Source organism: Ylistrum balloti, unplaced genomic scaffold (genome assembly GCF_031769215.1).
Source record: "Ylistrum balloti isolate Yb309-2 unplaced genomic scaffold, AGI_CSIRO_Ybal_v1 Utg370370, whole genome shotgun sequence".
In the NCBI taxonomy this organism is placed as follows: domain Eukaryota; kingdom Metazoa; phylum Mollusca; class Bivalvia; order Pectinida; family Pectinidae; genus Ylistrum; species Ylistrum balloti.
The window spans coordinates 81,373-99,286 of NW_026782260.1; the positions used below are offsets into that span (position 1 = coordinate 81,373).

Consider the following 17,914-nt stretch of genomic DNA (forward strand, 5'->3'; position numbering starts at 1 on the left):
TTCCAATATGGGCTCTTTGATATCTAACAATTGGACCAGTCTTATGAAGATTTTAGGGAGGGTCAGAAGGGTAATAAATAATCCAATGTGTATATCGAATTAAACATCCTAATATCACAATACTTCAGAGTTACCTCCCCTTAATATTGGGAAAATAACTGATATTCACTATATTTTAACTAATTGTCTTGAACTCCAAGGAGATACAAATTCGCCTCAGTTGTCTCCCTTAGAAGTCAAAGTCACAAGATGACACAGTTGTAAAGGCCAAGATAAACCTTCATTATTTCAAATCATTGATTGAATTAAATCTTCAGCCACTATACATGGATAAAATCCTGTGAAAGGAAGCTTAAATCCTGGAATTTGTCTCTTTACCAAGAGTTAACATATCCACACTTTTATTCATGGGAACTTTGAAACAGTTATGTCCCCTTGTATGTTAACATCCCTCTTCTTTATCACCATCCACTGGTCTCGAGAGATCGCGTTCTGTGTACTGTAGTAGAGACAGTGATGTCGGAGCACTCATCAGAATCAGAACTAGTATCAGGATGCTGAAACAAACAAGTAACAAACTTAAGAAATCTGAGATGACATGCCTAAATAATATATCACGTCTTATTTTCCTCAGCATCAAACAGTTTAAAATGAGAAACTTTTGTTCAATGGGAAAATGAAACAAGTCTTAACCTGTATATTGTGGCCAAGTTACTTTGTTTCAAATCTGAATAGTGAATTCTTCTTACAAAGTTTCATGTCTCTACACAATTCAAGTAAAAACTTACATGTAAATAGTGTTATGATTGGTAATATTCCATGTTGGTCTCACAACTGAGGTAGTGATTTATACTGAACAAAGAGTTTCTTTAGAAATGTGCAAATTTTGCCATCTGGAGTAGAAACCAGAATATTTTATTTTTGCAATGTTGCATGTTGTCCATTTTCAAGAGACGTTTGTCACATGATAGCTACATGGTACGTTTTAAAGATTTTCCATTATGAACTTAAATTTCGTGCTACTGTACCTCGAACACGCGATCTGGAGAGGCAGACACTTGATTGCGTATTTTCCTGACGGTAAGTTCCTTGTCAGAGAGTCCGTCAGATATCACAGCACAGTTTGCCAGCTCCATCTGGAGATTCTCAGAGCTGTTTGTGGACAGGAGTCCATCAGGAGTATCCTGAGCAGACTGTTCACTTGTATTTTCCTCCTCAGACAGAATCCCCTCTGAACTTATCGTAGAACAGTAAGACCGCCGATTACGTGATCTCCTTTTGTCGTCCTCACTTACTTCCCCTTCCTCTGATGACCAGGAGTCATCAGAATTCTGGAAATAAGAATTTGACATTAAGTCTATAGGAGTTATCTCCCTTAAAACAGTTTTATGCACTCAAGAAATTTTGAATTAAGTTCAAACTTTTAAGTAGATAAAAAAGACTGTTTGCTTGGTACTCTGCCAAGAATTAAACCCAGCACATTTCTTTACATAATCTGACTCTATTTTTAGGTAAAATAATTCAAATAATTTGGGACTGCATTACTTCATAATACTAAGCCAAAACATCATTCTTCAAAGACATCCAATGTGTTATGACTTAGAAAATTTCATCAGATATCAAGTAATGTGACTGCTTGTAAAGAATAAAATGTTAACAAAAATAAAACAGAAATATATATGGTAAACCCAAAACTTAAATGGTTTACCATCGAAAACAGAATATTCAGTCATATACTATTTTGTCATTAATCAAAATGTGAGGGTTCATAAAATATGAATATTGTGTATTATAGCCTGCCATAAACACAGCATTTATCTGGTTGTATTCAAAGATTCTAGATCACATGATTCAAAATGATTGTAATTTTTAAGATGACTTTCCAGTTATCAATGTATATGACATTGAAGTTTTGATAATTACTAACATTATGCTCTTGATACAGCCAATATACATCTTATCCTGAACTATGAAATATAAAACAAGATAAAAATCTGTTTTTCAAAGTTGACCAATCAGATTATAATACTAATTCTTCATTAATTGTGATATAACTCATTTTTAAGATCGATATACCGATGAATCTGCAATATTTTGCTCTGTCTCGTGTTAAAACCAAAATTCAATCTCTGGTATAAGCAAAAGAACAAGCCTGTAGCTTGTAGATGAAATGGATTTGCTGGTCTTACCTTTCTGGGTCGGTGCGGGTGGTGCCGATGTTGGGGAATGTTTATAGAATCATTGGAGTCTAAACTGCTCATCCGTTGTGCAATATGTGGCTGCTTTGGCGAGAGTTGTGGTTCACTAGTTGTGCGAGTCACAGTCTGATTAATAATGGAATTCGCATCTATCACAGGTATAGCTGTACTTGTAGTACAGGTACATGTGCACTCAATTGAAGTGTTCGTGGTTAAATTAGTAGAGTCTATAGGACAATTAAGATTTTCATTAGAGTCTTTTTCTCTGGTAGTTGTTTTGATTTCATTGTTTTGGTTTTCCACTAAATCGTAGAGGGCTTGGGAGGGGCTCCGACAAGGGGAGCCCCCAATTGAGTCCCCCAAATTACTTTCTACGTCGGCGCTCGCTCGACTAGAGCGTTTACTGCTAGGGCATGAATTGTCTGTACATTCTCCATCACATCCAAAACAAACATCGTTCAAGTTCTTTTCATTCCTGGCAATTTCTGTTGGCTTATTGACATGACTGCGTAAGACTGCTTGCTCCGGTATTGCCATACCTGGTCCTTGATAAGGAAACCGCGAAGAGGCCAGTGGAGCATGCTCAAGGCGTCGTAGGGCCACTGACTTCCCTTGGAGTTCGTCATTTAGTACATCCCTGACAGGGCTCTTTGCTGGACTTCCCATTATGTTACTGAGAGATCCCTTACTATTGGTACGACGATGACGGCTTTTTCGCATCCTCTGTTTAGTTGGTGATGGAAGAACAACCTCTGAACTTGTAGTCATGCTACTGTCCATGTTCGGGTTATCTGGGCTAAAACAGACAGTAAACATAAGTACAACCAATAGAAGAATTACCCATGATTATACAATCCATATTAGCACCATCCATGATAGCACACTCCAAATGACAGCACAACTCATATTAGCACCATCCATGATAGCACAACCTATATAGTAGTAATATCCATGACAGTACAATCAATTTAGTACAATCATGATAGCACAAACCATAGCAGTACCATTGATATTTGCACAAACCATAGCAGTAACATGGATATTAGAACAACCCATAGCAGTACCATCAATATTAGAACAACCATAGCAGTACCATTGATATTAGGACAACCCATAGTAGTATGTACCATATATAATAGCACAGTTTGTGGGCTTATTAAAAGGCATGGGCTTAACCCTTAATTACTTTCAGTCATCTTCAGTTTAGCCATTTTAACCACAAATCAGTTGATTCCAATTATATACATCATTATAGTTTACTAATTATGTACAATATTATTTCTTTGGGATCATCTTTTTATCAAGGATGCACCAGAAGACCAATATTCATATGAAATCATACTAAAATAAAGTTAGTTTTCCTCTGATGAAAAAATTCCATCTCGATGACCTCAGGCAAATCATTGCTTCTGTTCATTAATCCAGTAGAAATCCTCATTAGGTAATTTAGCTTTCCTTTGAGTAGTCCATACTGTTAATTATATAACAACCCTTTTGATTTAAACCACTGTAGATCAATAGGGAGCCAAGCCGGTTTTTAACCCTCTAGGGAACCCATCAATATTATCCTGCTTATTCATAACAGAAGTCAATTGTAACTTATAAAAAATGTTTTGGAATATTAAATGTGAATCTTAATTCTGTTTTTTACGGTTCCTCTAGTCTTACTATAATGATTGTATCATCACTGGAAAATTTTGTTGGTAACTTTTAAGAAAAAAAAGAATGGTACATTTCAAAAGCGTTCAAGAAACTATAGACTAATTAATGCTCGAGTCTTATTGGATTTTCGGTAAAAGGTGAAATGCCAAGAAAAACCATTAGCACTATCTTTAGCTACAGACTCTTCATCTTACTTGAAAATTACTAACCTTATGACCTTTGAACTTTTATTTGCCTACCAATGACCTATGATCTTTAATTTGCTACTCTTACAACATTTCAGCGTTCTTTTGCCTATAATCGTATGACCTTTGAACCTAATTTCCATGCTGAAAACTTACCTTGTAACCTCAGAACCAGATTTGTACATGCGCTTTTTGCTGAGTCTCTCTATCCGCTCCTGGGCACGGATCACAGGGCGAACAATACTTTTCCTCTTCTTTGTATACATAGCCAACTGCTGCTCTCGTCTACATTAAAACAAGAAATAATCATTTTTTGATGTATATTTGGTAAAACAAAGGTGAACAGTCCTAAAGTTGACGCATTATACAAATTTCAAGATGTTTAGAACTATGTTGATTATTACAAAATCAGAAGAAACGAAATGTCATAGCTAAAATGCAGTAAATTTTCTGATGTCTGTATCTCAATGAAAGAATTACACAATACCTTATTTAAAACACTGGCTACAGTTAAATACTCTAATGACCTAAAAGTAAAACACTCAGATGACTTTAAAATCAAATCAATGTAAAACATTCAGATGACCTTAAAATCAAACACTCAGATGACCTTAAAATCAAACACTCAGATGACCTTAAAATCAAACACTCAGATGACCTTAAAATCAAACACTCAGATGACCTTAAAATCAAACACTCAAATGCCTTTTAAATCAAACACTCAGAAGACCTCAAAAGTATAAAAGTCGAGCATTCTGATGACCTAAAAACCATACCAAGATAAAACACTCAGATGACCTCAAAATCAAACATCTCCGTTACTCACTTGATGAGTTCTCTTTCCCGTTTTTCAAGCTGAAGCATACAGGCTGTTAGCTCCATGTACAGATTGTTTGCTCTCTCTAACTTCCTCTCATAATGTTCCCGAACATCCTGGGCATGTCTGCAAGGTACAATACACATTATTAGCATCTTGAATAAAGTGTGGAGGATTCACAACTCTTGGAAATTTTTGCGATAAAAAAATCTTGTAAATTCCAATGGGATACTGCCTATCATAGGAAAAAGGAATGTTTAACCTATTCACGATAGACATATTTATCTTATTCCTGATAAGAATGTTTACCCTATTCACAATAGACATATTTATCTTATTCCTGATAAGAATGTTTACCGTATTCACAATAGACATATTTTCTTATTCCTGATAAGAATGTTTACCGTATTCACAATAGACATATTTTCTTATTCCTGATAAAAACAATCATTCTATTCACAAACAAATAAGTCTTGTTTTCCTGAAACAATCTATCCTGCCTGTCAACTTTGGGCATTATAAAGAGGGCTGTCACTATATCAAGGGAAATGAAAAAAAATGTACTATCAATATTTTCATTCGCTACTGATCTTGGTTAATACATTCTTCACATGTCACTGACCGTAACTCCTCTCGTCTTCTTTTGACCAGTTCCTCTTCCAGATGGGGCATGTGTGAACCCTCACAGCGGATCAACTGGAGCTGTTGTGCAATCTCTTCCTTCCAGGATGCCTATGAAATGCAAAAACGAGGATGTACTTGAGAAATAGATGAAATTCACATTTAGATTATATCTATTTATCAGAAGCTGACACTTCAATAACTAAAGTTAATGTTGGATTTAGAATACATGTATATACTGTAACCCTACATATTTCAGCAGTAACTTTATTTTGGAGGTAAACTTATTTTCACACTTTTCGGATTGAAGTTATTGGGCTAATCAAACATCATTGCCTTTATTGCACTTTAAGATTGTCTTTAATATAGAAATAATGTGCAAATGTCGCATCCATCAGGAAGCTTATATTGCACTAAATATTTATTGCACCAAAAATAAGTACATTTATAGTAGTAGATTTGAACTTGGGTCAGAGGTGGAATTCACATACAGACTGGGTCAAGAATTGATGACTTCAGTGACTGAAGTCAGTAACCACCATGCTTATGTATTGAATCTATGATAGTCACTTAAAAAGAAAAAAATGAGTTTTACATACTTCAGTGGTAATACTTCAGTGTTTTTTTGTGGTAAATCTATAGTGCTAAACTTTGTTAATGCATTCTGTATGTTGTTTATTCATCATCATGCTATTTTTCAAAGCTTGGTTACATGTTCAAATTTGACAGCTAGTTCCAAATACTGTACATACAATGTACACCTCGTTCCGAATATCAAAAATCATCTTTTCTATAAACATAAACACTGACGATAATTGATAGCTTATATATTTATATGTATGTCTACCCATGATATGTTTACATCAGCCTACCCGTGACATGTTTACATCAGCCTACCCGTGACATGTTTACATCAGCCTACCCGTGACATGTTTACATCAGTCTACCCGTGACATGTTTACATCAGCCTACCCGTGACATGTTTACATCGGCCTACCCGTGACATGTTTACATCGGCCTACCAGTGACATGTTTACATCAGCCTACCTGTGATATGTTTACATCAGCCTACCTGTGACATGTTTCCATCAGCCTACCTGTGATATGTTTACATCAGCCTACCTGTGTGATATGTTTACATCAGCCTACCTGTGATATGTTTACATCAGCGTACCTGTGATATGTTTACATCAGCCTACCTGTGATGCTAGCCTACCTGTGATATGTTTACATCAGCCTACCTATGATATGTTTACATCAGCCTACCTGTGTGATATGTTTACATCAGCCTACCTGTGATATGTTTACATCAGCGTACCTGTGATATGTTTACATCAGCCTACCTGTGATGCTAGCCTACCTGTGATATGTTTACATCAGCCTACCTATGATATGTTTACATCAGCCTACCTGTGATATGTTTACATCAGCCTACCTGTGATATGTTTACATCAGCCTACCTGTGACATGTTTACATCAGCCTACCTGTGATTTGTTTACATCAGCCTACATATGATATGTTTACATCAGCCTACCTGTGATGCTAGCCCACCTGTGATATGTTTACATCAGCCTACCTGTGATGCTAGCCCACCTGTGATATGTTTACATCATCCTACCTGTGATATGTTTACATCAGCCTACCTGTGATGCTAGCCCACCTGTGATATGTTTACATCAGCCTACCTGTGATGCTAGCCCACCTGTGATATGTTTACATCAGCCTACCTGTGATGCTAGCCCACCTGTGATATGTTTACATCAGCCTACCTATGATATGTTTACATCAGCCTACCTGTGATGCTAGCCCACCTGTGATTTGTTTACATCAGCCTACCTGTGATGCTAGCCCACCTGTGATATGTTTACATCAGCCTACCTGTGATGCTAGCCCACCTGTGATATGTTTACATCAGCCTACCTGTGATGCTAGCCCACCTGTGATATGTTTACATCAGCCTACCTATGATATGTTTACATCAGCCTACCTGTGATGCTAGCCCACCTGTGATATGTTTACATCAGCCTACCTGTGATGCTAGCCCACCTGTGATATGTTTACATCAGCCTACCTGTGATGCTAGCCCACCTGTGATATGTTTACATCATCTTACCTGTGATGCTAGCCTACCTATGATATGTTTACATCAGCCTACCTGTGATGCTAGCCCACCTGTGATATGTTTACATCAGCCTACCTGTGATGCTAGCCCACCTGTGATATGTTTACATCAGCCTACCTGTGATGCTAGCCCACCTGTGATATGTTTACATCAGCCTACCTATGATATGTTTACATCAGCCTACCTGTGATGCTAGCCCACCTGTGATATGTTTACATCAGCCTACCTATGATATGTTTACATCAGCCTACCTGTGATGCTAGCCCACCTGTGATATGTTTACATCAGCCTACCTGTGATGCTAGCCCACCTGTGATATGTTTACATCAGCCTACCTGTGATATGTTTACATCAGCCTACCTGTGATGCTAGCCCACCTGTGATATGTTTACATCAGCCTACCTATGATATGTTTACATCAGCCTACCTGTGATGCTAGCCCACCTGTGATATGTTTACATCAGCCTACCTGTGATGCTAGCCCACCTGTGATATGTTTACATCAGCCTACCTGTGATGCTAGCCCACCTGTGATATGTTTACATCAGCCTACCTGTGATGCTAGCCCACCTGTGATATGTTTACATCATCTTACCTGTGATGCTAGCCCACCTGTGATATGTTTACATCAGCCTACCTGTGATGCTAGCCCACCTGTGATATGTTTACATCAGCCTACCTGTGATGCTAGCCCACCTGTGATATGTTTACATCAGCCTACCTATGATATGTTTACATCAGCCTACCTGTGATGCTAGCCCACCTGTGATATGTTTACATCAGCCTACCTGTGATGCTAGCCCACCTGTGATATGTTTACATCAGCCTACCTGTGATGCTAGCCCACCTGTGATATGTTTACATCAGCCTACCTGTGATGCTAGCCCACCTGTGATATGTTTACATCAGCCTACCTATGATATGTTTACATCAGCCTACCTGTGATGCTAGCCCACCTGTGATATGTTTACATCAGCCTACCTGTGATGCTAGCCCACCTGTGATATGTTTACATCAGCCTACCTGTGATGCTAGCCCACCTGTGATATGTTTACATCATCTTACCTGTGATGCTAGCCCACCTGTGATATGTTTACATCAGCCTACCTGTGATGCTAGCCCACCTGTGATATGTTTACATCAGCCTACCTGTGATGCTAGCCCACCTGTGATATGTTTACATCAGCCTACCTGTGATGCTAGCCCACCTGTGATATGTTTACATCAGCCTACCTATGATATGTTTACATCAGCCTACCTGTGATGCTAGCCCACCTGTGATATGTTTACATCAGCCTACCTGTGATGCTAGCCCACCTGTGATATGTTTACATCAGCCTACCTGTGATGCTAGCCCACCTGTGATATGTTTACATCAGCCTACCTATGATATGTTTACATCAGCCTACCTGTGATGCTAGCCCACCTGTGATATGTTTACATCAGCCTACCTGTGATGCTAGCCCACCTGTGATATGTTTACATCATCTTACCTGGGACATCTTGAAGTCATCATGGGAATAGCTCAAGAGTTCAGGTGATGCAATCTCTAAATGCATCAGGACCTGTCGAAACGATGGCCGATTCCTTGTTTTAGCACTCCTGAAAGTATTACAGATGGTAGATAATTTCTACAGTCATAGAATTTATATGATACCTTAAGAAGCTGATTACAATCTGCTTAATGATACATATACATGTTGTCATAGTAGCACACTGTTTGACCTTGAACTTACCAGCACTGTCTCATCAGCAGTTTAAAACCCTCTGGGCAAGTGGTTGGGACAGGAAGGTGGAGACTGTTACTGCCCACACCCCAAATGATGGCAGATGAGTCAACATCTTTGTATGGAATCTCGGCAGACAGGAGTTCCCATAGTACAACACCAAATGACCTTGAAGTAAAAAAAATAAACTTTATGAGCCGACTTTCTTGTATGGAATCTTACCAGGCAGGAGTTCCCACAGCATAACACCTAATGACCTTGAAGAAGGAAAAAAAATATTGTAGAGACCAAATTTTACGAGCCAATTTCCTTGTATGGAATCTTAGCAGACAAGGGTTCCCACTGCATAACACTGAACGACTTTTAAGCAAATAATCATAAAATCAAATTGAGGCCAATATTGCATGTAAAAAGTTTGTGAGGAACTTGACAGGTTTTCACACAACCTTGAGGGTATCACTGCTTTGTCTCATACATATGACATTTTTTATCCATTTTTTTATCAGCATGGCTTGATATAGTCTCCACCACTTAGTTGACAAAGCATGGCGCTATCGGTAGATTATCATTCCAGTGACCCATGTTCGAATCCTGTTGGGAAATTGGAATGTATATTTTCCCTGCTCTATTACATCAGTGTCCAATGAAAATTCCAGTGTTTGTTGTTTTTATTGTCTCTGGTTGAAAGTTAGGGAACAGGTCTGTGTATGGTGTTATATACAGTCTCTCTGCTTGTTTGGCTCAGTCGTTAGGGCCACTGATTACCATGCTGGCAACCTTGGTTCAATTTATGCTTGGGTATTCAAAAGGAATGTGTTTTTTCTTGTTCTTTCAAACACACACACACAATAAACTTAGAAGTGCACTTAGAAATTGACTTAAATCTGCCAGCTCAGGTGTACCTAAACAGTACACACCACTACTATTTAAAGTACTGGTTATCACAAACGTGATTTTTTTTTTCTTTATACATCACAGGTGTTCCCAGAGGACTAATTTCTTGTCTTTTCATCAAAAAGAAAAAAAAAATCTATGCAATTGAATCTGTGTAATTTGTTTTCCTGGACGGCTTAACTGTGACAGTCTTAGTCTTAGTACAGTAGTGCATAGGACCACCCACCCACCCACGAGTCATTGACAGCTGCTGAAACTGGTACACCACAATATACACTACACAAGGTCACCTGCCTTGTATTGTTGAGGTAGATATTTAACTTTATTGACTAAAGAAAATGTATCTAAAACAATGCCCAAACCCATTAACTGTTTGTGTGGGTCATCAGATCCAAATAACCTGGTCATGTAGATTCTTGATGAAAATATTGAAACTGGTTTAATTCTGAATATTTCAAAAATTCTTCCTACGGCCAAACTTTTTGTTTTGAAACTATAACTTTGTTTGATTTTTCTTGAAATTAGGAACATACTGGTCCTTTGGGCCAATATTTCTACACTTCTTCCTCAAAGTCAGGAGATGGGCTTATCATATACAGGAGGACAAAAAAAGTGTTGGCTATGTAGTTATACTGGATAGCATTACCTGCTATATATGGCTTGGCTAATTACCAGCATCAGGCTTAAAGTCAGATAAATGCAGAACTCAGATTTTATGTTGCTGACAATGTTATAAAATCAAAAATACAATAAAACATGATGCATAAAACACAATTTCTTTTTTATTTCCGAAAATTGAGGGATTAAAACTTACCAGATATCGACTTTCTCAGAGCAAGGTTCATTTCGGATCACCTCAGGGGCCATCCATGCTACAGTTCCTGCAAATGACATTTTGGTGCTCTTCTCATTCCACGTTCGACTTGTCCCAAAATCCGAGATCTTTACAACATCATTTTTTGCCACCAAAACACTGCAAATAAATTCAAATATTTTTTTTTTCAAAATTCTCATTCAAATTTAAACCAGGAAACACATCAGCTTAACCAAGCAACACGAAATCAATACTCCTCCCCTTTCCTTAACATTGGTTTGGCTGTGAAATCTGATTATTGAGGAAACAACACAATAAAATTGTACCCAGAAGACTTGTTAAACAGTTCAAGATCCCTGGTCGATCAGACATGATATATACTGTAAGCAAAAACAATGCCTCGTTCAAAAACACACCTACATTTTTGCTCATTTGCATGATTTCATTGTCTTATCAAAAACTCAATCATATCAATTTTACAGCAAAAATGAAGCAAGTGACATAAACTTAAATCAATCATTTGTTTTTTAAGATGGTTTCAGGTTTATTGGGGTCTTAATTCTGAATGAAAACAAAGTGTCTGTAAAACTAGAAAATGTCTTTAAGACATGAAAACCGTCCCCCTTATGCACACTGAAACAAATCATGTGTAGAACTTGATGTTATGACAAAATGGAGTCCTTGTGAAGCAAAGCTAGTAGGATGATCACCATGTCTAATAAAGAAGTTTTCATCAAGGTAAAATTGCAATATCCATGACGATTATTTTTTTTACCTTGATCTATAATCAGTACACCAAACATGATCAGGGACTTACTTGGGTGATTTGAGGTCTCTGTGTATGATTTTGTGGTTGTGGAGATAGTTCATACCACTGGCTATCTGTTTGGTCCAGTCAAGGACCAACTGAGGCGGTATCTCCTTGCCGTCCCTGAGAATCTCGTAAAGTTGGCCGTATGGGCAGTACTCCATGATAATACAATAACATGGCGCTTGTGTACATATACCTCTGTGAAAGTGAAAGAAACACAATAAATTTGTGAAGAAATGTGTTGTCACTTTTTAACTGAAAATCAGTCAAAACTGTCCATAAAATGGTCTTTAAACACAGGTGGCCTTTATATAGAGGTTCAGTTACTATGAATTGCATTACATAGGAACCAAATACAGCCAAACCTGTCTATAAAGGCTACTCAAGGGATCAGAGAAAGTGGCCTTTATACACAGGTGGCTTTTTAGTAAAGGTGGCCTTTTACATGATTTTGACTAAATCTGTATTTTGAAATTTTGATTTAACATCGAAATGAGCCAAATCAAATTTGTCCTTGTGATTCTCATTTCATGAAAATCTTTCTACTACCATTTGTATTATAATTGACAAAGTAAAATAGTAATCAACTGAATCAAAATGAAACATGAATTGATAAAGGGAAGTAACTCTAAATGAGAAACTATTTATAACTGCAGTGTTACATTCCATCTTAAATTTTCAATTTTAAATTGTATCTATGACTTACTTAAAAGTGATGATGTTCGGATGGTTAAGTTTGCGGAGGTTTTTTATATCAGTTTCTTTAACATCACGAACTTTCTTCACTGCCACCTCCTCGCCATTTAGTTTACCCAGGAAAACAGCACCCTGAGCACCACTTCCGAGCCACTGAAGATCTGTGATGTTCTCAAACGGGATTTCCCAATCATCTGTAGCACAAAGTATATAACGTTGATATCAATGATAACAAATATTTTCATGGGTTTTTTTTTTATTGATTAACGTATAAGTGTAATTTGCCCCTCACCGGTCATCCTTCAGAGGCAGAACACCTAGTGCTACTCAAACTCCTCAAATCTAAATCTGAGATATATTTGACATGTACAGCATTAAGTATGTATTGTATGTCATCAAAAGTTTGACCTAGATCATCTCTTTGTAAACTGAGATCTGATGTAGAGGATGTCTCCTCATCTTCATTTCATATCCTTCCTTTATATATCAATTTCCATAAATAATTATCACTTTGGACAAAAACACAAAGAGACTGAAAATCAATTATACATACAGTGACCTTAAATTTTACAGTGACAATGAAATTCAACAAAAACAACAAGAACTGGGGAAATCTTAGTTTAAAACAAAAATCTTCAGTTATATTCTCTTTATTTTCCATTTACATTGTATGTTACTTCTTGCAATTCAAGACTTCAAGCATCTTTGTTTGCACTGACATGATAAAACAACCAGAAATATCAAATGAAGGATTACTGTTGTCCAATCCAGCAATGTTTTTATATTGAAATTGCAAAGCGAATATTTTTTATGAAAAATTAATGTTTTTTTTTTTTTTTTTTGGTCTGTAACAGCAACTGATCAATTTCGTCAAGCTCAGTCTTGTTATTACAGCCAACCAAACAATCATAAAACAGTTGTCCTTTTTAACAATTATTTCTGCTTCGTATTTTGTTGAGTCCAATACGATTTGAATAATGAACACTGAGTGTTTTTCTCCTCCTTCGCATCGATCAACGAAATTGTGTTTTACGAGGAACTTGTGGCACTATTTGTCTCGTCGATAGGTAGGCCGGCGTCTATACCCTTGGGAATGGTTCCGTATTGCGCTAACCATCCACCCTATTGAAAATTTAATAACCCTTTATATCCGGTACTATTGGCTAAGCCAAGTTTTACATGCCTCTGTATTGAGGTCAAACAATGGGCTTGCATTGGGCCACACCGACTGATCAATCGGCATGGCTACTCGATAATGCCACAACTTATCAAACAGTTCCGCGGACACAATAGTATTCTGTCTCAATTGGCTTCTACTGAATATCAATTTGACATTGTTCTCACTAAATGTCACAGCTTATTGGGAGGATGGGAATGTAAAGGAACCATTGACATAGTCAGCTGTTCAAGTTAGGTTAGTCTATAGTATCCAGTTATATCAAACACTTAAATCAAGTCTTTTGAAGGACAGGTATGGTTTTACTAACAACATATACAGTTATAACAGCTTCACACATCATGCTTGTAGAATCCTAATATTTGAGAAGTAAATCCATTTCATGAAAAGCAATTTATCAATAATACCACTAGCACCATATAGATAGAAGTCTGAATTTGGCTTAGTAAGTATACTTATCTACAACAGTACATATCAAATAGTTATCTTTTATTTGTTTACAATAACATCAAATTTTATCTAAACTGACTGAACTCTATAATTGTTTGTAAAATGTGCAAATGAAGACTAAGACAATTCACTCGAAATTTGAGTTTTTTCCTCCATTTATTTAGAATAAATCACATCAATTATAGTCGAGATATTCAATTTTCTGAATATATATATGGTTCCGTTTTTTACTTACAAACTTAATATATATATATTTAGTTTGTAAGTAAAAAACGGAACTAATATGCAAACAAAGTAGAAATGAACATAAATTTTCTTAAATAGATGAGTGCTTTTTGAAGTACATGAACGTGTGTGTGTGTCTAATGATGTTGGTTTTGCTAGCAAATTGAACATGTCAAACATCAGCCATGCATCATCAAATATTGATATTTACACAAACTGGACATCAGTTGGCTATTATTCCAGCCAGCACTGACCACAAATATCTCTCTATTATTTTTGACCTTTCAATGACCTGGACGTGCTTCCATTTTGTTGCTTCTATTCACAGATGGTTACTTTGATAATGAAAATATTAGCATCTTCCATTTGATGTGCATTAAAGGGAACTCCCAACACATAATTCAAAGGATCTAGAATTTCAAAAAATGTAATCATTATCGGCACAATATTATTAGATGTTAGATTAAGCTCTCAGCATTTTGATTGTGTTGTCAATGAATTTATACGGAAATTTAAAAAAAAAAAAAAAGCACACAAAAATCTTTCGCAACATTGAAACTGTTTACCTTTTACTTTCAAATCGTTTCTAATGATGATAAAAACAAAACTATCAAATTTCTTATAATAATGAGTGTTTTGTTCTGCTTTTCAAGCACTAAAAATATCTAGCATGCTGAACATGAAATATATACCAATTACCATGGCAACTACAAATCAGAATTCAACATCAAAGATTATACAAAAGACACCGTAAGTAACTATTAACTTTTAATAGAAATTTAGCATCAGATACAGTAACATAACAAATTAAACTGGATCCTACAGCTGTTTTGTTCTTCTAACTTACGTGGAGACTACTTACAACAACATTCCACAACGGTCAGACAACAGATTCCCTTGTCATCAGTTTTTGACAATATATAAGACAAATAGTCCTGGTGATAAAAGCTGTCTTGCTGGAAATTTTGAATTCCAAAATTTGTAATGATATATTTATATATTTTGATGATACTATGAAATTAATGGTAAATTTTACTTTTTGTTGTGGAGCTTAAAAAGTCTGGGGGGTTTTTTTTCACAAAAGTATCTTTATCTCAATGACATCAGACAGTGAAGATTTAGCGGACCACTTTGTAACACATTTTTTTATCTATATAATGGGCCTATAAAGTATTAAAGACGACGAGCTACCCCATCCCCCCCTTCCCGGTTTATAAATGTATAAATGCTGTGTCCAATCTCGTAATCTTGAACAATAATTTCCCAGTTAAATATGAAGTACACTTTAAATGTATCAGTAAATTAACAGTAAAATACATCACCTACATCAAAGATGTAACTTTACATACCTATAATACATCATATTCATGGGACAGAAATTTACATTTCACTAAAAAAAAAATTTTCATTTGTCAGTAACAGTTTGTGTGTTGGAATCATTGTCCTGTCAGTAACCAGGGTGATTTTGAGGCAAAGAGTCTTCAAAGTAGCTGGTGACTCCATCTCTAAAGTACATATGAGAGGTACGTCGCCTCCATCCTGAACACATTTATGATAGGTTAAAGTGTCTTGCCCAAGGACACAACAAAGCCAGCTCAAACTGGTTCATTTCTCAGCTTCCTGAGAAACACAAACCATGACACGCAATGAGATTTAAATCAAACTATGACTGCAGATCTTTACCTAAAGTTACATAAAAACAACAAACTGTTTAACCTAATGAGCTTTCGGGATCCCTGGCTATAATAGAAATGTCCACAAATCCTGGGAGTTTTATCACAAATATAAGTTTAAATAATTTCAATTAACCCTTCAGCCAGAATAATTTGAAACACTGTGAAATAACAGCCAGAAGACGAACATGACTACATATTTCTTTAAAATACAACAAATCAATACTTTCCTCTTCTGCTACAAGATTTTCTCAAAACTCACAATATAACATACACCGACAAACATCATTATTGTGAAGAACCGACTTGTGAGATTTCCTATAATAACTGTATATATTAAGAACTCTATAGGAACATCTCCTTAATAGGCCACAGTATACACAGACCAACTGAAATTAGCATGTGCTTTCCCAATCTAATAACATGGCCATAATTTGGAAATCTGACTATCAAGTCAAAAATCAATACGGCAGTCTAATGTAAGAGAATTTTCATGGAAATTCTACAACACAAAACTGTTTTATAGCCAGAGGCAGACTTTTATCCAAGAAATGCCAAAAGTAGCAAGCTCTTTATACGTCAATGTTGCTTTGCCACATATGCAAATTTGGTAACCAAGATCAGAATACCGTCCACACGAGACATTATGACTGAGCCTTATGCCTGTGTTGTGCATATGTTATTTCCCTTGTGGGGTTTGAACAAAGACAGTGATTCTAAGTCTGTCTTGGAATCTAAAGAATTTGAAAACCTGTTTGTGCAAGGCAACAGTAACCAAAGAGTAGCTTTCCTGGCATGTTGCTTTAAAAAGTGTCAGATTTGAAAACTTATTGTTATAAGCCATCTTTAATTAAGTATGGATACCATGTTTTGTAGTAAGAAAGAACAGTACAATACAACATGTGAAGATGTTGTATGCGAATCTCGGCAGAAAATACAGATGTCACCCTCAGTGTTGTCAGACAGATCAATAAGTTTTTTCTTTAAATAGCTGTGCATGTTTTTACTTTGAGAAAAATTTTCACTCATGAATTGTTTGGTCAACAGTAATTTTTTTATACAGTCTCCATAATTTGTATAGTACCACCATCTTTGTCCACTAAACCTTGTTATATTGTTATATATCCACACTAAAACATTGCTATAATGTCACAATTGCAAAATAAAACCCCCGTTATACTGCCATATTTTGTTCAGCAAAATTTTAGCGCTGTAATTTTTTTGTGATATATCACAGAAGATAAAAATGAAACTAGGACACTAGAAACTAGAACTTTTAAGAGCAGGGAACAGGTTGGAATGTACTTACATGAATCTGTGAATACTAAAGTGAAATTTTTTACCATCATTCATAGTTACTGCTCCTGCATTTAATATATTAAAAGTTCAGATCGAACAGAGTCTACCCTAGGAAATTTAGCCCTAAATATTACAGAGCTGGGATTAAAGAAAGAGATAGAATTAGAGTCAGTACTGATTGACAAGTCCATACATATGTCAGTAATGTTCGTACACCAATGTTGTGATGTCAATACTACTAAATAAGACAATTACCTTTCAAAGCTTCCCTGCATAGATAACAGCAGATGATTTCTCTCCACGACTTCTTCCCCATATTGTTTGTATGGGGTTCTCATACATATATCAGAATCTTTATCATGTCAGTGGGTGAAATAGCCAATAAAACTCACATAATACTTAAAACAAATTCTAAACAGAAACATCCAAATTGAACCTTTTCATATCACCAATATATATATACGTCCTCTTTACTCCTTTCTTTTCTGGCACATTTCAAAAGTTGTGAATTTTGCATTTCAGCTGAAATCCATTATACCCTT

The 17,914-nt window shown here is 36.2% G+C and overlaps 1 protein-coding gene across 1 annotated transcript in view; it reads right to left on the reverse strand.

The window, feature by feature from the left end:
- Positions 1-461: 461 nt before the first annotated feature.
- The window catches only part of LOC132554027 (mitogen-activated protein kinase kinase kinase 13-like), an 83,293-nt gene continuing 65,840 nt past the window's right edge, over positions 462-17,914 (reverse strand). Inside the window, exons 4-14 of the mRNA XM_060218324.1 lie at positions 12,559-12,742; positions 11,859-12,050; positions 11,042-11,200; positions 9,343-9,501; positions 9,100-9,208; positions 5,485-5,594; positions 4,872-4,988; positions 4,202-4,330; positions 2,190-2,994; positions 1,029-1,331; positions 462-557 (exon numbers count right to left, since the gene is read on the reverse strand). Of these exons, the coding sequence (XP_060074307.1) occupies positions 462-557; positions 1,029-1,331; positions 2,190-2,994; positions 4,202-4,330; positions 4,872-4,988; positions 5,485-5,594; positions 9,100-9,208; positions 9,343-9,501; positions 11,042-11,200; positions 11,859-12,050; positions 12,559-12,742 (2,363 nt within the window). The remainder of the gene's footprint in view (positions 558-1,028; positions 1,332-2,189; positions 2,995-4,201; positions 4,331-4,871; positions 4,989-5,484; positions 5,595-9,099; positions 9,209-9,342; positions 9,502-11,041; positions 11,201-11,858; positions 12,051-12,558; positions 12,743-17,914) is intronic.